A 22,105-nucleotide genomic window follows, 5' to 3' on the forward strand; every position below is an offset into this window, starting at 1 on the left:
AGTAAGTAAAGTGAAAAAAGCAGGGGACCTAAAATTGATCCCTGTGGGACCCTGCATGACAGGGGAGCAGATGAGGATTCTGAACCACCAAGCTTTAAACACATAGTTCTATCTGCCAGATATGACCTGAACTATTATAATACACTACCACTAATGCCCATTAGGTGCTGTAAACGAAACAGTAAAACGTTGTGGTCTACTGTATCTAAAGCAGCAGTCAAGTCAAGCAGGACAAGCACAACAGCGTCACCAGAATCAGTAGCCAGTAGTAAAGTAAAACCTTTAATAATGCTGATTCTGTGCTATGAAAGGTTTTAAAACCAGACTGAAACACCTCCAAGATATCATGCTCATTTGTAGCATTGCACAATTGTTTTAAATAACACACGTGGTTTATGGCGGTTGGACACAACAATTTTGGAAAGGTGTTCCCTTTTAGCCTCTCTCACAGTATTGTGGTAGTCGCACCAGCAGTCCTTTAAAATTTGAAATGACACCTGCAGTTTGTCCTTTTTCACACTTGCGCTCAGCTTTGCGGAACTCCCGTCTGATAGCACAAGTTCTGTCATTAAACCAGGGCTCAGCTTTAGCTTTAGGCTGTTTGGGTTTCAGTGGAGCCACAGAGTCCAGGATGGCTTTGCAGGAGGAGTGAAACCAAGAACTGAGCTCCTCAGTATCAGACAGATTTGAGTCAGAAGGGATACAGCACTGGATAAAAGCAGCAGAGAACTGAGCAGCAGTTAGAGGGTTAAGAATCCGACGTAGCTGAGAAGGAGCGTGAGTTTCAACTGCAGTGTAGGATAATCCAACTTCGAATAGTACATCCTTGTGATCAGAAAGCACACTGTCACAGATCTCCTTAAAACAGACAAACCATGGGAGAGAACAAGATTTAAAGTGTGCCCATGTTCGTGTGTGGGACCAGACACAGACTGAACCTGATTAAAAGAGTCAATGAGGTTTAAAAAGTCCTTCACCAGAGGCTTATCAGGACAGCACACATAAATATTAAAATCACCAATAATAAGGACCCGATCATAGTTTGGAACGATTTCAGCCAAAAGTTCAGAGAAGTCATTTAAAAAGTCCTTATTATATTTAGGAGGTCTGTAGATGACGGCGCAAAAAAAACAACAGAATAACAAGCCACAGAGACAGAGGTAGACCAGCAGCCAAACACACCGGCGCCATCTTGCCTCTACTCTGTATGCACGTTGACTCCTCTGGCGCCACCCTCAGGTGTGTCTTCACTCATGTCTGTTCAATAGGTTTTACTCTGAGAACAAAATAAACCAGTCTCCATCTGGTTTTCTGCCGTGTCATAAAGCAGGAGGTCACTCAGGTGATAAATTTCCCCTTGTACAGACTCAGCGTCCTCTTAAAGGAAGACGACATAGATTAACGCGACGTATTATGGGTGCGTCAGCGTGATGGATGGCGCCCGCGGAGTGGAGTTGGGCCGCATTTCCACACAAACATCCTGTTGAGAGGAGGCTGTTAAAGTGATGGACGGCGTGGAGAAGCCCGGAGCAGATCAGCAGCAACATTCATCACTTTTACAGCCTCAACCTGCTTGTGGTGCATTAGCTACACTAGTTTACATGCCGTCATCCCGCGGACACACTGACCACAACCACACATGGTTTTATATCAAAGCCGATTTAAGAATCCAACTGAGATCACAGAGAGAAACCAAAAAATATTCACATTTAGTTACATGTGCATCTATGACCACAAGGTGGCAGCAGGAGCAGACCTTAGAATGTGCAAAAGTCCTGACATTAGTTAGGGTCCTTGAATGCATCTCGTGGCTGTAGAATTTGTTTTTGTTGTTGTTGATTTCTTTTGCAGAGAATTTAAAGTCAGTCGTGTAGTTTCAGCCGAAAAACGTACAATATTTTCCATCTTCATAGAGAACGAGCAGGTTTTTGGATGAAAGTGTTTTATGAAAATCATCCACAGGTGGAGCTGTTGCTGGAGCTAAACAGAGAATAACAGGTGAGGAAGACGACTCCTCACCTGGTTGTTTCTGGCCATTTTCTCCACGTCTCTCACTGCTGCTGCTGCTGCTCTGTTTTTCTTCACCTTCAAAGATTCAAGACACAAAAACAGGAAGTCAGAATCTGTGCGACGCCCACATCCGTCAGCGTAAAGATCTGCTTCAGATTATTATAAAGGTTCCGGTGGGATTAAACCATTGACTTAAAAAGACATAACAATCAGAGTTCAAAAAGAACTGACAGAAACATGATTGTGTTTTAAACTAAACCATGACTCAGCAGTTTTTCTGGCCTCTCTCCCTGCAGACATGAAATGCAGCTGCATCACATGGTTCTGCTAAACGGAGAATGACAACAATCTAATTACATCCATAACAATGTATGGAAGTGTAACGCCATGCCCCGCCCCCCCGCCCCCAAGACCATGCTGAGGGACGCACAACACCCCGACCTCTGACCCCCCGAGTCAACCACAGCCACAGAAGAGCCCTTCAGTCTGAGACAAAGGCTCCGTTCTGACCTGGTCCACAGAGAGATCTGATCAGAGGAAGAGGTCGGCAATGGATTTTTAAAGGCTCATAGAATAACGATTGTTTGAAGCATGAAAACGCAGATTATTTAACTGATAGCTCCGCCCCCACATTCACATCCTACATGGAAAAATGTCAGCCATTTATTAAAAAAAATAAGCAACTTATGATTAGTTTGTTTTTCTCGATGAGTCATTGGAAATGATGTTCTTGTTTTTGTCCACAAACATAAAATTATTCAGTTTTTAATGAAAATATTCACATTTAATAAGCTGAAAAATCACACAAGCCTTTTTTAATTATTTAAAAAAACCGACTTCTCCTGTGACCCAGTTACATGTGCATCTATGACCACAAGGTGGCAGCAAGAGCTGACATTAGAATGTGCAGAAGTCTTTTTTTTCATATACTTTTTTTGCAGAGAATTTAAAGTCAGCTGCGAAGTTTTAGCTGAAAAACGTACAATATTTTCTGTCCTCATAAAGATAAGTGTTGGAGTGTTTTGGTTTGGTTTGAATCATCATGCTGTTTAAACGTATTTTAAGTAAAAATAATAACCGTGCTACTATGCAGTGCAGTAAGTGTGTCCACATGGTGGCAGTAGTTTGTAAACTGGCGTAACGTCTCTAAAGTAAAATGAGATACTTAGGTCGTCAGATCCTCACAGTAGATTTTTAAGGAGCCTGAAGCCGACACTCACCGCTCTGCTGCTGAGGGGCATGTCCTTGTTGGCGATGTCAGATGAGGTCGGAGGTCGCGGAGGCTTCATTTCAGGAGCTTCTTGCTTTGTTTGTTTACGGCTGGAATCAGAGCTGAACTTCACACTGGGTTTGGAGGACTTGGATTTGAGCTTCATCTCCATCTCTGGAGTGAGGACGAGTCCAGGTTTGGGACTGAGGCTGGATATGGTCTTGACTGTGGGGTGAGCTGAAGGCTGAGGAGGAGGAGGATAGGTGGTGCTGTTGCTGCTGCTGAGAGGTTTTGGGCAACGCTGGAAGTTCGGGATGATTGGTGGAGGATGGAGTGGATGAGACACACCAGGAGGAGGAGGAGCAGGTGTGTTGTTCCTGAAGGCAGGTAGTGTCATCCTCTTCTCCTCTCCTTCTCCTCTACCTCCTCTGTTCTGATGCTCCCTCTGCTTCTGAGTGCGAAGCAGGGCGACGTTAACATGACGAGAAGGATGTTTGTTCTTGAAGATGGGAACCAGTTTAGGAGGAGGCAGAGGAGGAGGAGGGAGGAGAGAGGAGGAGGTGAGGGATGAAGCTGGCTGGAAGAATGGAAGAAAGGAGGAAGAGGAGGAGGTGGCAGTCAAGAGTGATGAAGCTGGGAGGAAAGGTGGTAAAGAGGAGGAGGGAATGGAGGAGAGGGAAGGAGCTGATTCAGGAGTCACTGAATCTGAAAAGAAAAAGGACACTTGTGAGGAATAAAAACAAGAGGACGAGGAGGAGGAGGAGCGGGAGGATGAAGGCCAGACTCCCAGTCCTCCACTTTGAGTCAGACCGGTGAAACTACCCAGAATCCCCCCAGCTCTGTCCTGCTGGGAGAGAGGAGACCAGACTGGAGGCTGTGACCTCACAGGAGGAGGAGGAGGGGGGGTGGGGTGGGTGAGGACATGCCTAGTGGACGTGAGGTTGACCTGTTCACCACTCAGCACCTGAGTAACAGAAGAAATTCACTTAACAACACAGTTTGTGACGATTTTCATTTCACCAAATGTTGCAGATATCAAGAATTTAATACCACACAAAATGACAAAAACATTACCAATGTTACGTGAAGATAACACTACTTACATACAAAAACATTACCAACGTTACGCGAAGATAACGCTACTTACGTACAAAAACATTACCATTGTTTCATGAAGATAACGCTACTTAAGTACAAAAGCATTACCAACGTTACACGAAGACAACGCTACTTACGTACAAAAACATTACCAACGTTACGTGAAGATAACGCTACTTACGTACAAAAACATTACCAACATTACGTGAAGATAACGCTACTTACGTACAAAAACATTACCAACGTTATGTGAATATAAGGCTACTTAGGTACAAAAATATAACTAACACCATATACATGTGTAATATAGATATAGACATGTATACAGTATGCAACTGTATACAGTCATAATCTGTATATATATACAGTATTAGGGGTGCAACGGATCAAAAAACTCACGGAACGGATCGTTCTGCGGATCAGAGTCACGGATCGGACGGCGTACCGTCGTAACGTGGCTCAAGCACTTTCAGCATTGCACAAGCGAATATGGCCTCATGTCTGCACCTATAAACACACCGATAGCGTTTGTGATGGCTTTAGCTCAGTCTGATTTGCAACAAGGGGCTGCTTAAAGCCCACATAGACCGGAAGCTCCAATTAATGCTGCGTTGTGTGGGTAAAAAAATAGGGTTTTATTGTTTTCCTGGGCTCTGCGAAGCGGATTGGCACTTCCTTAATTTGATGTCGTCATCAGAAATCCTCACCACTCCTCTCACCACCGTAGCGCCTCCTGGTGCGGGCACTAGTCCGAGCACATCCGGTTGCGTACATTCAACCGCAGAAGAAGAAGAACTACTCTCGTTGTAGCTGCTGAGATGCAGAGCATCCACCGTGCCAGAGGGGGAGCTGTGTATCTGAGAGCTGGCCTATCTATTACGTCACTTCCAGGTACCTGGCCAATTACCGGACAGTGGGAAAGCTCTCGTTGGCTGGCCAATCACAACACAGTCCATATTCTGGGGGTGTGGTTTTGGTCTGAAACGGCTGACGAGAGCGTCAGTGAGGAGATATTTTGATCGGCTCGTTTGCAGCGATTAGGACGTTTTTAACCGTGAAAACAAGTTAATATATGTAAGTAGACCTCCATCACTAACATATATGTGTGATACAAGCATTCGATGTCACCTTTATATCCCGGGGTGATAAGCGGTTGTTGAGCAGCCTTCGTTTTCACTCCTGTCAGTGAAACACCGGGGTGATGTCGCTTCAAATGCGTGGCCATGCTTGATGTGTTTGCACTGTCATATGGCTTTCTTGTGCCACAGTGCACAAAATGCTCCCATACAGGGGATTTAAATGACGCGGGGCGTTCAAGCTCCTCCGTTCCTCCGCGGAGGGACCACGCTGTGTGTGGACTGAACATGCGCACAAATTTATTTTTTTTCATAAATCACGTGTGTGCCGAACCGAAGATATTGATCCGAACGGATCACGGATCAATGATGGTCCGTTGCACCACTATACAGTATACAGATTATATACTATATATACATATATACATACTGTAAGTACCTGCTGTTGTGACGATGCAGGACTGTTCAGAGTCGTCGTGCAGTAACGGGGTTTCCTGGTCAGGTGAGCAGGGAAACCACACACACTCTTCAATCGCTCCCTGATGTCAGACAGGAAAGAGGCTAGCACTCCCTGCAGGTCGACCCGGGGACAGCGCTGCACAGGCTGCAGACGGATACAGCTGAGAGGATACCTGCTCAGTGCCAGGGTTAAAGGAACATTCTGCAGAGAATCTCATTCAAACCACACGCGAGACGTGTGTGTGTGAGCTGCTCGTGATAATAATAATCATTATTGATGAGGATACGTGAAGAGTCTTTCTCCCACCAGTCTGAAGTAAACACTGCAGTAAACCTCCTCTCCCTCTGCCAGCTCAGGCAGTCTGTAACCATACTGCAACACACACACACACACTTATTTAAAATGTTAATAATATTACATACATAGATACATACATATATATACACACATATATACTGTATATATATATATATATACATAAATATACATATATAAATATACATATATATAGATATAGATAATGATAATGTAGCAGCTAATTTACAGCCATATCTCTTAATTTTAAATAGAAGGTTTGGGAAAACTCTGTTGGGGACCCGAAAAAATATACCACGGCCCATTTGTGGGCCCCGCCCAGTGTTTTAGAACCACTGGTTTTATAGTGTATGTGTGTGTGTAAGAGGATGATGACGTACCAGCCGGTTCCAGTGGTTCTGCAGGTCTCTGTAAGTTCTGAAGGGTCCGTCTCTGGACAGCTGACGACTGATGGTGATGATCTGACCTTTCTTCATACTGAACACACACACACACACGCACACAACCACACTGCATTGACTTCCATTCATTTGAATAGACAAAGTCTTATCACTAACATTAACCATAATTCAAATATTAGTTTTAGTACACACACACACAACTATGTAGACAACACACACACACACTAATATATAACACACACACACACAGTGTCAGTCTGCTGCTGCAGGCTTGTGTTTAAACAGAGCAACAGCTCCACCTGCTGGTCAGCCAGTGCAACACGACCCGAGGACCGTCTTACCTGTGAAGCCTCTGCTCTCTGTACGCGTGTGTGTGCGTGTGTGTGCAGCAGGTGGCGCTGTCTCACCTGGGCAGGACGTGACACCACACAATTCCTCCTGTGGACGAAGGGTCAAGGACAAAGTCAGGGTCAGACCAGAACCTCCTGAGCAGTGAGGGAGAGAGGTCAAAGTCCTGGAGCTGTGACAAACACACAAACACACATGCATGCACACACACACATGCATGCACACACACACACACACTTGTAATTTGATGATTATATTGATCATATTTTACTTGTTTTCTGTGTAAATCAAAGAGACCAAAACTGACTAATGTGACTAAGTTTAAATAAAGTTGTTTTCTCACTGTCGTCGGAGGAAGTCGCACTGTGTTGGTTTCAATGTTGAGGCACAGGTGACCATCAGTGGTGGTCAGCTCCATGCCTGACACACACACACACACACACACACTTTTATTACGTGTTATATAATCACATGGGGATGAACCTAAACTTAGATTGACATGATAAATTTATAGCTTCATGACAATAAACAAGGTCACAGAGATTCAGCAGCTGCAGAAGTAAAGTGGACACTTATTATTACTACTACTATTATTATTATTATTATTATTATTGTTGTTATTATTATCAAATACAAAAAACAAACGTAAAACTTAAAATCTTCAGAGAAATAACTAAAACTTGTTATTGAAACAGCGCAGCTGAAGAGAGCAGTGATGAGACATTTACAGCGTCTTGTTTGCAGCAAATAGTAGGTTTTTGTAAGTACACCTCCATATCTCACATATAAGTGCAGACTAATCTGGAGAAATTGAAACTGGTTTTAAATGCTGAAAATTCCAAAATAATGCTTTTTTCAAACTCATCTGTTCCCATGGAACAAATCCCCTCAGTTAGAACTTCCCATGGCAGAGCTCTTGAGCTGGTTACCAGTTATAAGTACCTGGGATTTATTATTGATGGGGAGCCATCTTTCAAAGTGCATGTTAGAAATTTGGTTTCTAAATTAAGGGTGAAGCTCGGTTTCTTTTATAGAAACAAGTCTTGATTCTCCCTCAGAGCTAGGAAGGTCCTGATATCAGCGACATTCTTACCAATACTTGACTATGGCGATGTTGTGTACATGTGTGCGTCTAACAGTTGCCTACAGTCTTTGACTCCAGTCTATCATTGTGCTCTGAGGTTCATCACTGGCTGTAGATGCCTCACCCACCACTGTGAACTGTATGCCAAAGCTTCCATGTCTTCTCTGTCTGAAAGACGCTACACACACTGGATGACTCTGGTCTATAAGGCTCTTCTCGGCTTGGTTCCTACCTATTTGAGTACTTTTCTTCAGCGGACCAGAAGCCATTATGCTTTACGTTCAAATGACATTTTGCACTTGTCTGCTCCACACGTTTGGACCGAAATGGGAAAAAAAGCTTTCGGTTTCTCTGCCCCCTCTGCTTGGAATACCCTTCAAACTGAACTTAAATTGCATGCTCTTATTTCACTGGGAGCTTTCTGCTCCATCTTAAAAGACAGACAACAGAAATCCATTGAACAGTGCCTATGTTCTTAAATTGTTACTGTGACCACAACTCTTGCACTTTATGTTTGTCTAGTTGTATTCTTGTATTTCCATGTTTGTATTGTAGTTGCTGCCTTCCTGTTTTTTTATTTAACTATGATGTGTGCTGCTGCCTTTCTTGGCCAGGTCAGCCTTGTGTATCTGGTTAAATAAAGGTTAAATAATAAAAATAACTAAGTGAGATAGGATCATGCTATGGCCTCTTTAATAAACCACTCACTCTCCCACACTAAACCCCATAGAGAAAATCAGTGATTTTAGCTGGCGAGGACACAGGAGCTGCTGGTCTATTGCTGCCTTGTGTGGTCACTTTGTGTCAATGATTTAAATCTGAACAAAGGATTTTTAATGCCAAAGTGAGAAAATAAGTGCTGTGATGTTAAAATCACTGATTTTCTCTATGGGGTTTGGTGTGGAAGAGTGAGTGGTTTATGAACTTCAGTTTCTGTTGGAAAAGTCTGTCTGACAGTGAGAAAGACGTGAACATGCTCTCAAAGATATCGTATCGAGTGGCAGAGACACTTACTGACAGCGTTCAGACGCCCGCTATGGGTCAGGAAGTCTTTACCTAAAAAAACAGAACAGAAAACATTATGTTAGTAGAACAGCAGAAGAGACAAACACTACACATCACAGAGTTAAACACATTCTGTAATAGTTTTATAATGAAGTATTTTAGTGCAAACAAATAATAATTCTACTAGAAAACATTTGTCTGAATCAGGTCAAACACGTCGCAGGTCATACGAGGTTCCACACTCCCAAAAGGGACGACGTGAACAAATGTAATCCTGATATTTTGATCACTTATTAACTCGTTTTAGCGACTGTTGCTGCGAGCTCAGACTGAGATACTGAGCTATTTCACACACACACACACACACTGTTTGTTTATATCAAAGTGGGTCCAGGGTTAAGGCTTGTCCACTTGTTGCGACACTCAGCCGTCACAGATTACAGGTTGGACTTTGCTGTGAAGTCAACACTCTGTAAAGTCCATTCATAATCTATAATATTTATATACTGACTTATTTACTATTACTATTATGACCATGTATTGACTATTATGCATTGACTGTTTACTCACCTTGATTTCCTGTATTTGTTTGCTGCGATTTTAAAAGCAAGTGACATCATTCTAATAATAATCTACATATAATCTTATATAATCAATGATATAAAAGAGTTAAATACACTCTGTACATCATTTTAACTATTTTAGTGTTGAATTAAGAACAAAAATGATATATTTAACTATTTTACTATTAAAGTCACACTAAAAGAGTTAAATACACTCAGAAATTGTTTTAAAATTGACTATTTTTGTGTTAAATTACGACCAAAGGTGTATTAAAGTCTCACCAAAGGAGTTACATTTATTGTCGACATATTAGAAGATGAGTGAAACATTTGTATAATTCGATCTCGTGAAAGACAAATCCCGCTAAATTATGTGCTAGTCACCTGCTGTCTGCTGCCGTCTGTGAACTTCCGACAAAGCGGTGGTCAGACCGTAAATCTGGAGGCTTCAAAGCGTGACTTTGTTTTGTATGTGTAAAACTATACGTTCTGTGCCTGTGAACAGCCTGTGATTAAAGAATCAAAACAAACAACAACACACAGCGTGTTAGCATGTTAGTGTGTTCACACCAGAGATGAGGTAACGTCCTGCTTTGTTCCAGTGTGGAGTCAGTCTGGTGATCAGAGAGTAGGACAGAAAACACTGGAGGACACCTGGAGACACACGCTGAGGACAGCCCACCTACACACACACAGTTCTAATATTAGTCACAGTCCTTACGCTAAGCACCAAAAATGTCCTTTTAAAAGCAAGCTTTAAAAAACATTAGACATTATTATATTCTACGTTTACTGAGCTGATTTTGTTTCACCTACACCTGACCTACACTTGACCTACACCTGACCTACACTTGACCTACACCTGACATACACTTGACCTACACTTGAGCTACACCTGACCTACACTTGACCAAGACCTAACCTACACCTGACCTACACCTAACCTACACCTGACCTACACTTGACCTACACCTGACCTACACTCTCCAGGTTAAATGATATGAATTATTTTCAATATACTACATACAAAGTAGATTTTCTTTGGATTGAATTTTACAGCCTGGGATATTATGCCGATGATTAGCACTTGTGACAGTGCCATCTAGTGGAGACAGTGGGTTTTTTCTCCATATACTGAATACAGTACTAAAGTCACTCTAAAACAGTTAAATACACTCTGATATAGTTTTAAAATAAAATATTTTAGAGATAAATTAAGGCCAAATGTGTTCAAATTAACTATTTTAATATTAAAGTCACATTAAGAGTTATATACACAATGTAATAGTTTTAAAATAAAATATTTTAGAGTTAAATTAAGACCAAACGTGTTAAAATGAACTATTTTAGTATTAAAGTCACATAAAGAGTTAAATACATTCTGGAACCGTTTCAAAGTGAACATGTGACATCGACACGCGGAGAATATGGCCAAAAACAACGCCATTTGGTGGAGAGTAGGAAAAATTATCACTTCCAAGGCAAAAGCCTGGATTAAGATCCAGATATAATAAAATTAACATATTCTGCTTTAATGGAAGTGAGATGAAAAATAGCTGTTTGAATGAGACTTTCTTGTTCTTAAGGGTCTGAGTATAACACTTGTTTGTACACAGTGTTTTAGTTCAAACCTGTTAATCTGATTAAATGACATGTGATTGTCTAACAAAGGCTTTAAAGTTATATCGCCACCTGTTGACTTGACATGACAATGACAGTGTTTAATATTAGTTTTTGTGTGTTTTCATGTGGACAAAGAATGAGACACACAGACATCATGATGTCCTCACACACCTGCAGACGGTGTCTCTGTCCAAACGCCTGGAGGATGCCTTTCTGGAAAAAGGGGATCTAGAAGAAAAAGACGGGCGTTAAACAAATAACAAACAAATAAAATAAATATGAATGAATGAATCTCCACAAACATTTAACTGTGAAAAGTCAAATATTTTACACACACAACCTTCTACACACACACACACAATAAACAACCAGGCGTGTGTGTAGAAGGTTGAGGCCTTGAAAACGAGGACATGTCCACACGTCTTCACTCTGCAATTAACTAACTACTGAGAGTTAAAGTCCCAGGTCGGGTATTTTAATGTGTAGTTGTCTGAGGTACTGACATACTCAGAGCTGACCGTGCTGTGAGCGCCCCCTACTGCTGCTCTACAATATCTTTGAGAACATGTTCACGTCTTTCTCTCACTGTAACACAGACTTTTCCAACAGGAAACTGAAGTTCGTAAACCACTCTCCCACACCAAACCCATGGAGAAAATCACTGATTTTAGCTTGCGAGGACACAGGAGCTGCTGGTCTACTGTTGCCTCGTGTGGTCCCTTTGTGTCACTGAGGTAAATTGGAATGAAGGACTTTGGATGCCGAAGTGTCAAAACAAGACATGTGAACTTAGTGATGGAGGCAGCAGTGGATCAACAACTCCTGTGTGCTGTGATGTTAAAATCACTGATTTTCCCTATGAGGTTCTCTAAGAAGTTTAGTGTGGGAGAGTGAGTGGTTTACAAACTTCAGTTTTCTGTTGGAAAAGTCTGTCTCACAGTGAGAGAAAGACGTCAACATGTGACGTAGATATCGTACAGTGTGAGCCTCGTGTCTCAGCAGCAGGGGGCGCTCACAGGTCAGTAAGCACTCAGATCACCACACCTCAAAAATTATCATATTTATAAAGTTGGACGTCTGAGTTTGGTCCTCAGTCTCCAGAAAGTGCTTAATGACTGTTTGGATAATAATTGGTGGTCTTAAGAGGACGTTGTAATATTTCAAAGAGACCCTGAAAGACATCATAAACAAACACACAACAGTCCAAAAACAGCGGAGTGTGTCTCACAGCCATGACCACCGTGATGTCAGTGAAGGAATCCAGAGCAGGAGAGACCAGGACATCAGAGTACAGTAGTACCAGGTCCCTGTGGACACACATACACACGGTCAGTCAAGGACACGTCCACAGGAACACTGTGATCAAGTGACACAGTTAAATCTGACTGTGGAAAATACACATATACAGTACAGTACACACTGTAAATGAACAAATACTATATATAACAATCTAACAGTGCTGTGTTTTCCATTGTTGTGTTACACTGACATAATCTCACCTGTGATGTGAGGATTATTATGTGTCTTCTGTACCTAATAAAGTGACTGGTGAGTATGTACAGGAAGAACCCATCACAATTAAATGCTTCATCACCTATTTTAGTGTTAAAGTCACGTTAAACACACACTGTAATAGTTCTAAAATGAACTATTTTAGTATTACATTAAGAACAAAAGTGTTAAAATGAACTAATTTAGAGTTAAAGTCTGACTAAAAGAGTTGGAGGACCTATGATGTGAGGATTATTTGTGACCGGTGAGTATGTGCAGGATAAACCCGGCTTCATCACCTGTCACTGTGTGTGTGTGACGTGTGGTCGTTCATGAACACATGAGTCAGCTGCTGCGTCTCTGTTGTTAAATATAAACCTGTGTCCTTCTGCTGCTGCTTATGAGCCACCACCGCCACACTGAAGCTTCACAGCCATATGTCATCAATCATGTCATCATTACATGGTCATGTGACGCGTGTGTCATCAGCTGGATTTAAGCATTTACTCTGACGTCAAGTTTGTGTCAAAATCCACTCAAAATAAAGAGAATTCTGCTCTGATTTCCCTGATATTTTGGTTCAGTTGACTTTTTTTTTTTCATTTGTCCAAAAAAATAAATAAATTGTTTCTTTAATTTATTTTGTTCCAAATGAATGAGAATCATTTCCTGATTTTCTGCTTGTTTTTCCAAATCTATGAGTTAATTTTTTGTTCTGACATTTTGTTTTTCTATTTTTCTGAATTGAGATATTTTTCCCTGATTTTTTATTTTTTTATAAATGTATTTGTTCCGTTTTTCAGAATGAATGAGATGAGTTTTCCCGAATTTGGTAATTTTGGTTCTGTTTTTTTTATTAAGGACATGTACACTTTGAAAATGTGTATTTTAGTGTTAAATTAAGATGAAAAGGGTTAAATTGAATTATTTTAATAATACATTCAGAATAAAAGAGTTAAATACACTCTGTAATAGCTTTGAAATGAACTATTTTAGTATTAAATTCAGTTGAATTAGTTTTGGAGTGCAGTGTTGTTGAATGGGAGTGTGACACTGTGTGATGATGATGGTGATGATGGTGATGGTGATGATGATGGTGATGGTGATGATGATGATGATGGTGGTGGTGATGATGAAGAATCACCTGCAGATCTTCAGCTGTCTGCTCCTTGGTTCGTCCTCGTCCTTCTGAAGACTCAGAGAGACACTGAGCAGCTTCTTCAGGTCTGGAAGAGACAAGAAGAACAACGACGTCTCCACTCCTCCACTCATCCTACACACATGAACACATGAACACATGAACAAATACAGTACAGTACTACAGTACTACACTACTCAATAAAATATAAGATACAAACATGAAAAATGATCAACACATTTTACTTTTAAAGGTCAGTCAAACACATTTCAAGATCTGAAAATATTTATTTAAAGCAACATTTGATATAATACACATTCACAAGTTGACTTTAATGCTTAAAGTCCACATGAACGACACCATTCTGTCTGAGAAAAGATCGCAAACAGACACAAAAAGCTGCAAATGGTCGCATTTTTTTGTTACAGGAAAATTTGATGGCAATTTTTTCTTCATCATTTTCTTTTCTAAACGTCCTTAAGCAAGGTAGTGTTCACAGTAATTCACAGACACATCTCTAACAGATAACGTCACTCTAAAATGGTAAAAGATTATGTTTTTTTGTGTACATGTAAGTGTACACGTAAACATGTAACTCTGAGATAGAAGTTATAGGGAAAAATTTGCTTATTTATTTGGGGACCCAAAAAAAATCTACCATGACACATTTGAGGGCCCCGACCCAGTGTTTGAGGAACACTGATTTGTGGTGTCTTCATGAAACTCTGCTAGTAACGCAAGGAAAACAGTGAAAAATAGCCAGCGGCTAAATTGAACCACAATTGCCAAGTAATATTTTAACAATTCTGGGATTCCTACGACTAACATTAGGACGATTAATGAAAATGTCGGAAACTTCCACTTATTCACCTTTCCTTTTATCAGAATGCAAATTTTTTTGCATTTTTTCAAAAAAAAAATCTCCCATGAGCCATTTGAAAGACCCAACCCAGTGTTTGGGAAACACTGATCTACGGTGTCTTTGTGCAATTCGTGTTCTGAACACAATACAAGTGTACATGTAAAAGTTGTGAGAACGATTCTGAAATTCCTACAACAATTACCACGACTAATGAACTTGGCTCCACCTTTTTGGAAAATGTCGGAAACTTCTGGACATTGTTCTTCCTCCCTCAAGCGTTAAAAAACGTTTATGCCATATTTCAAGATCTTTCCAAATATTGTGTGTTTACATAATTATTTTTTTTTTTTTAGTGTAAAATTAAAAAATACACATAAAACAAGTCGATGAACTAAATTCTCCTGATGCTACATCGACATTTTCTAGGTTTATGAGCATTTTAACAAATAATCTTTTTGGCTGTGGTAACATGTTGTGAACGGTTTTTGTCTCATTTTAAAAGGGAAAAGAATAAATAAAATCATTACAAATAACGAGTGAAACAAACACTAACGAGCTGAAGAGTTAAATGTCACTCACCTCTTTGAGTAGTAGTAGTAGTAGAGTACTAGTTAGCTTTCATCAAATCTTACATTTAAGCCTGTATTTTACATTTAAACGCACATTTACACACACATGTACACTTACTCACTAAACTGTTAGCGGCGTTATTTACACAGATAAATCCCGGTTTTATGAGAAGTATCTCAATAAATTGACGATTTATTAAATGTAATATTTCAAAGTGTTAGCTAACAACCTTTTAGCTAATAATTATGGGAAGACGGGGGAGGTCTCCCTCTGACTTTATTTACTGAAACAAAAACAAAGCTATAAATCGAAATGGATGGCGATGTTATAACAGGCCATTTTGTTCTGCTGTGTAGTGACACAGCTTATCAGTAAACAATCTTTGTGTTGAAGGAGGCGGGAAAGCGCTAAGGACGGGTGATTTTGACCGTTTCAGACAAGAATTTGCTCATTTATCTCCGTCTTTGAGTGCTTTACGTGTCCGCGGGGTGTGGACACTTTGAGCGGACTTCAGTTTGTCCCATGTCCCCAACCCGCGAGGACAGACACAAGCCGTGTGTTACGTGGGTGCAGTAATTGGTTTGCGTGAGAAGCCCGTTTCCTTGAAAGCTGGTAAACTGGGACGAACTTTAGCCTCGTCCTCGCCCACAGCGCGCAGATTATTGACACGGGTGAGAGCTAATCAGAGAGCCTCTGTGAGGAACACTGTCCAACAGCACAGCGAGGAGACGGCAGGGGGCAGAGCCTCCCCTCACCGTGCCAGGATATAATAATATTTTATATGTTTTGAAAAGAGTCTGAAAATAAGCGCGATCGTACCGGCAATTGTACTGTTACCAAAATAAAAGGGCACACGTTCGCGTTTAAATGTCATGTCATTTAGCAGACGCTTGTATCCAAAGACTTGGAATTGAATGGTCGAACTTGCGACCATTGCGACCAGGATGTCTTTCGCACACATGGTACCAGTCTTAACCACTGAGCCACTCCACCCCTGCAACAGGAACAAAATCACAACAGGTAAGACTATTATTGCATTTTGTTCAGTTATGATGTAACTTTGTTTAATGCACTGAATGTAAGACTCAATCAGTTACACATAAAGCGCCAAACAATATAAAATGAATGAATGAATACATTTTATATATTTATTTTAATACATTTTTACGGAAATTTCCCTGTGTTTTATTGAGGATAGTATAATTGACCGCTGGTCAATCCACCGCTCTTGTTTTGAAAGAAAAGAGCGGAAGTCGCGTGTGGTCTTGTTTGCGACTTGACCTCGCGAGCGCTGAAACTTCTGGGCTGTTGACACAGAAAGTGGGTTAAATGTTGAAGTGTTTTGTGCAGAGTCACGGTCCTCACTCACTCACCGGGTGGATTATATAACGTCCCCGCCGCCTCCTCCGCGCCTCTGTCCGCTGCTCACTGTTCGGCTCACACCGCGGCTCGCTGCTCCGTAACTGTCCGAACTTCCGGGGACCACAGATGGGTGAACAGGAGGAGACGAGCGTGGACGGAGTTAAGTACTACAGCCTGTCGGAGATCGAGAAGCAGAATTTCTACAAGTCAACGTGGATCATCATCCACAACAAAGTCTACGATGTCACCAAGTTTCTGGAAGAGGTGAGAAAATCCACGATTTACACGCGTGTCTCTGGTCTTCCACTTTAAAAACACTCATCTGCTTTAAAATGTGTCGTTTTTTGACTGAGGTTTGGTTTGAACCACTGATGAGTTCACGGTCACTCGGTCCAGGGCCGTGTGGAGACATTTGACAAACCAGGGGGCTCAAGTAGGAAGCCCCCACCCCCCATTATGTATTATTAAGGAAAACTTAAAATTATTTATTTTTAATAATCAAACATTCATATCAAATCAGTCTAACTGTATAAATAATGACCATTGTGTGAGCGCCACCTGGTGTTTGACTTCTTTTTTAGAGTGTTTTTTTTGGGGGGCGTATAAATAATAAAAAAATTAGGATAAAAAAGGAGTGGAAGAAAGTTCAAACTAAATTAAAAAGATAAATTTATAAAGATTATTTTCTGAGTTGTTTTGAACATCACAAACGATGGAAAATATTTAATTAATGAACGTGTATTTGCCTCTATTTTCTGATTCACTCAATAATAATAATAATGCATTTTATTTGTTGGCACCTTTCTGACACAAGGAAACCTCACAAACAAATGCAGACATTAAGTGGAATAAAATAAAATAATATATTATTATATTTATCTCCGTATTAATTTACGAACTCCTTTGACCAACTGACCTTTGACTCGTGGTGTTCAGGGACGTGTAGCCGCGGGACAGTCACAAGCATTTGATTATTTGCGTATTTGAGTTTAAAAAGTCGGTCAGCTACTCTAAATATTAAAAACAAACCAACAAAAGTCTTCTTAGCAGAGTTAAAGCGTGTTTGCAGACACAAAGCAGAATTTACCAGGGTCTTTGAATGCACCTTGTTACCATGAACCCTGTGTCACTTTCACAAACATCGGCAATATCATATTTACATAATGTTAACAGTGTACATTTTGTGTTAACGTGTGTGTGTGTGTGTGTGTGTGTGTGTGTCAGCACCCTGGAGGAGAGGAGGTGTTACGGGAGCAGGCCGGAGGAAACGCCACAGAGAGTTTTGAGGACGTGGGACATTCTAGCGACGCCAGAGAGATGGCGAGCAGCATGCTGATCGGAGAAGTGCACCCGGTCAGTGTGTCTATGTGTGTGTATTTATATCTGCGTGAGGACAATTTGTCTGTTGTCCCATAACTTTAAAGGGTTTTTTCAGAGTTAAGACCAGGTTTAAGTTAAGGGTTAAGAGTAAGAGGCAAGGGTGTGTATGATGTCTCCGAGTGTCTTCACTGAGACAGAAAAACAAGTTTGTGTGTGTGTGTTTGTCCACCATCACTAACGTCTCTGTGTGTGTGTGTTTTTCCACAGGACGACAGAGCAAAATTAAACAAACCTGAGGTCAGTCTGATTTAAGTGTTGCGTTCAGGAAATAAAACATGTGTGTAACATGTGTGTAACTGATGTTTGTGTTTTTAACACAGGAAACACTGCTGACCACTGTGAAGGAGGAGAGCAGGTGACACACACACACACACACACAGTGTTACAAGTTAAGTTAGTAGAGTACTAACTAGTCCGCTGTTAGTTGGGTACTAACAAATTCTCTGTTAGTTGAGTACTAACTAGTCCTCTGTTAGTTGGATATTAACTAGAACTAACTAGTTTGTTAGTTGAGTACAAACTAGTCCTGTTAGTTGAGTATTAACTAATACTAACTAGTTATGTTAGTTGAGTACTAACTAGTCCTCTGTTAGTTGAGTATTAACTAGTACTAATCATCTGTTATTTGAGTATTAACTAGTGCTAACTAGTCCTCCTGTTAGTTGAGTATTAACTAGTACTAACTATTCCTCTGTTACAGCTGGTGGTCTAACCTGTTGATTCCGTCTCTGGTCGCCGCCATCGTCACGCTGCTGTACCGCATCGTCACCATGGAGACTGAGTGACATCGTCACACCTGTGAAATTGATAGCCGTGGCTCCTCCCACTCTGGACCAACCACTAAACCTCTGTGCTGTGGGTGTTAGCGACCAATCGTAAAGCGTTCTTATGTTAATGAAGTCATTCTTTGTTCTATTTCAATGTAAACAAGCATGTGAACATGTGACCATAGCATCATCACATGACTGTCATGTGACCTGAGTCTCACTCAGAAGTAAACACTGAACTGTGGATTGAAAATAATTCCACATATTCATCGTCTGATTGCTTTTTTTATGTTGTTGTTTTTTTAACTTCCTGTTCTGACCTGTGAGAGTGAGTGCTTTTCCAACAGGAAAATGAAGTTTGTAAACCACTCACTCTCCCACACCAAAGTCCACAGAGAAAATCAGTGATTTTAGCTGCGGGGACACAGGAGCTGCTGGTCCTCTGCTGCCTCGTGTGGTCACTTTGTGTCACTGAGGTAAATCTGAATGAAGGATTTTAAATGCAGAAGTGACTAAATCAGACATTTGAACTTAGTGATGGAGGCAGCAGTGGATCAACAAATCACTGATGGGCTTTGGTGTGGGAGAGTGATACTGTATATTTGTGATCAATAGTCGTCTCTCACATGGAAACTGTCACTGCTGTCCTGTGTCCACCTGACCTGAGGGGGGCGCTACAGACCAGGACATGAAGTGATTATCACAGTTTCTTCTGTTTGAGTCTGAACTGATAAAAAGAAAATGAAAAATGAATTAATCTGAATATTATTATAAAGAATTTTTTTAAATGAGACTGAACAGAACCTGCAGCGCCACCTGGTGGATGTTTAATGTCAACCCGTCAGTAACTGTTGACAGATGTCACCCCTCTCCCTGTTCTAATCAATAAAGTTTATTTAACAAACAAAGTAAGTGTTCTTTACAGTTCTCTTGTTTCCTAATCAAGTTTCCTTATCGAGGACAAGGAAACAACTCAAACTCAAGCATTGATACTTTTGTCAAATATAAGCACTTTCTTCCAACTTAGTACTTTTGTATTATCTGAGTTTTTGGTGTATTTAAGTACTTGTCTCTTATTTAAGTGATTTTTGTCATATAAAGTATTTTTTGTTCCTATGTGCTAATTAAGTACTTTTCTCCATTTAAATACATTTTGTCCTATTTACAGTAAGTAGTTTGCATCGCATTTAAGTACTTTTTGTCCAGTTTAAGTATTTTCCCGCATGGTTGTTTTTTTTGGTTACGTATTTTTTTCATGGCTAAGTATTTCTTTTATATTTAAATACTTTTCAAGTACCTTTGTCTACTCTTTGACCAGTTTAAGTACTTTTTGTCCAGTTTAAGTACTTTTTGTCCAGTTTAAGTACTCTTTGTCCAGTTTCTGTTTTTTTTTCCCCATGGTTGTTTTATTTTGGTTAAGCATTTTTTTCATGGCTAAGTATTTTTTATATTTAAATACTTTTCAAGTACTTTTGTGTACTCTTTGACCAGTTTAAGTACTTTTTGTCCAGTTTAAGTACTCTTTGTCCAGTTTCTGTTTTTTTTCCCCATGGTTGTTTTATTTTGGTTAAGCATTTTTTTCATGGCTAAGTATTTTTTATATTTAAATACTTTTCAAGTACTTTTGTGTACTCTTTGACCAGTTTAAGTACTTTTTGTCCAGTTTAAGTACTTTTTGTCCAGTTTAAGTACTCTTTGTCCAGTTTCTGTTTTTTTTCCCCCATGGTTGTTTTATTTTGGTTAAGCATTTTTTTCATGGCTAAGTATTTTTTATATTTAAATACTTTTCAAGTACTTTTGTGTACTCTTTGTCCAGTTTAAGTACTTTTTGTCCAGTTTATGTTTTTTTCCCCCATGGTTAATTTTTTTTTGCTTAAGTATTTTTTTTCATGGCTAAGTATATTTTTTATATTTAAATACTTTTCAAGTACTTTTGTGTACTCTGTCCAGTTTAAGTACTTTTTGTCCAGTTTAAGTACTCTTTGTCCAGTTGTATGTTTGTTCCCCACAGTTTGTTTTTTTCATGGTTAATTATTTTTTCTCATATTTAAGTATTTTTCGCCTCAAGTACTTTTTGTCCCATTTTAGTACTTAAGTATTTATTTTCTCCTGGTTATGTATTTTTTTTCCCCCTGGTTAAATATATTTTTTCCTCCTGGTTTTTTTTTTTTTTTCCTCCTGGTTAAGTTTTTTTTTTTTTTTTCCTCCTGGTTAAGTATTTTTTTTCTCCTGGTTAAGTATTTTTTCCTCCTGGTTACGTTTTTTTTTTTCCTCCTGGTTAAGTATTTTTTCCTCCTGGTTGTTTTTTTTTTTTTTTTTTCCTCCTGGTTAAAGGGGACATATTACGCAAAATCAACTTTTTAACCATTTTAATACTTATATTTGGGACTCTGGGGGCCCTACCAGTCACCAAAGTGTGGAAAAAGAATACTCCGTCATGTTTTCGTGGTTCCCCTAAGTGTAAGTACAGGCGATAAAACACTCGATGTTGAATTCCCTGCGTTTATGACGTCAGCATGCGCATTTCACCGCGAATGTTACCGCCCCACCAGTAAGTTTACTTCGAGAGCTCCACCTTAGCTCCACCTTGTCCCTGCGAGAGTGCAGGCGAGGGAGGAAGAGCGGTATTATGTCAACGCGGAGGGACAAGTGTGCTGTTCGTGGCTGCACAGTGGAGCACAGTGTTTTACACAAACTTCCACAGAGGATTTGATATATGAAGCTAATGTGCCGGATAAAGTCAGCAAACGTGTGTTCGTGTGTTCGCACTAGACAGCGGTCGCCGTATTTAGTCAGGGGACGTATTTCACCGACGTACAAACACACACACGTTGTTAAGAAAAGGTCACATAGAGCTCATAACTAACCATTCTGACACGTCCTAATTAAAAATATTTGTTCAGTACGTCCTCCATGACCGGAGCACAGACTCAGTCTGATACAATCACATATACAGCGGCGAGTGGCAGTTTATGCCGCTCGCCACTGGCGATCAGCGGTGCTGCACTCTCTGTGCAGAGGTGCTGCACTCTCTGTGAAAATCACCACCGCTGATCGCCAGCGGCGAGCCGCCTAAACGGCCGCTGTATGCGACTGATCGCCAGCTCCGGTGCAGACCGGTGACTATGCTCCGGAGACCTCGCCACCGCGGCACCGCTGATCGCCACCGCGGCACCGCTGATCGCCAGCGGCGAGCCGCCTAAACGGCCGCTGTATGCGTTTAGGCAGCTTGCCGCTCGCCGCTGGCGATCAGCGGTGCCGCGGTGATGAGGTCTCCGGAGCATAGTCACCGGTCTGATACAGTAACAAACAGCGCCAGCTTATGCAGCTCGCCGCGCGCCG

General features: G+C 40.7%; 2 protein-coding genes across 4 annotated transcripts in view; one reads left to right on the forward strand and one right to left on the reverse strand.

Annotated features, from left to right (window-relative positions):
• LOC131467000 (uncharacterized protein C18orf63-like) overlaps window positions 1–15,981 on the reverse strand; it is a 17,529-nt gene extending 1,548 nt beyond the window's left edge. Inside the window, exons 1-13 of one of the 3 annotated variants that reach the window (XM_058640671.1) lie at window positions 15,264–15,981; window positions 13,829–13,957; window positions 12,422–12,500; window positions 11,365–11,421; window positions 10,141–10,252; window positions 9,017–9,058; window positions 7,262–7,338; window positions 6,978–7,090; window positions 6,550–6,646; window positions 6,141–6,226; window positions 5,834–6,026; window positions 3,231–4,184; window positions 2,020–2,085 (exon numbers count right to left, since the gene is read on the reverse strand). In XM_058640671.1, coding sequence (XP_058496654.1) covers window positions 2,020–2,085; window positions 3,231–4,184; window positions 5,834–6,026; window positions 6,141–6,226; window positions 6,550–6,646; window positions 6,978–7,090; window positions 7,262–7,338; window positions 9,017–9,058; window positions 10,141–10,252; window positions 11,365–11,421; window positions 12,422–12,500; window positions 13,829–13,956 — 2,004 coding nt within the window. In that variant the 5' untranslated portion in view covers window position 13,957; window positions 15,264–15,981. Of the gene's footprint in view, window positions 1–2,019; window positions 2,086–3,230; window positions 4,185–5,833; window positions 6,027–6,140; window positions 6,227–6,549; window positions 6,647–6,977; window positions 7,091–7,261; window positions 7,339–9,016; window positions 9,059–10,140; window positions 10,253–11,364; window positions 11,422–12,421; window positions 12,501–13,828 lie in introns of all 3 variants that reach the window. The other 2 variants (XM_058640680.1, XM_058640663.1) reach the window with 2 other exon arrangements.
• A 620-nt stretch (window positions 15,982–16,601) lies between these two features.
• LOC131467017 (cytochrome b5) lies at window positions 16,602–19,671 on the forward strand. The gene is made up of 5 exons (XM_058640693.1): window positions 16,602–16,880; window positions 17,841–17,969; window positions 18,204–18,233; window positions 18,317–18,351; window positions 18,697–19,671. The coding sequence occupies exons 1-5, from the start codon at window positions 16,743–16,745 to the stop codon at window positions 18,779–18,781; spliced, it is 417 nt and encodes a 138-aa protein (XP_058496676.1). The 5' UTR covers window positions 16,602–16,742; the 3' UTR covers window positions 18,782–19,671.
• Window positions 19,672–22,105: the final 2,434 nt, after the last annotated feature.

This window comes from Solea solea, chromosome 1, assembly GCF_958295425.1.
Source record: "Solea solea chromosome 1, fSolSol10.1, whole genome shotgun sequence".
NCBI classification, from domain to species: domain Eukaryota; kingdom Metazoa; phylum Chordata; class Actinopteri; order Pleuronectiformes; family Soleidae; genus Solea; species Solea solea.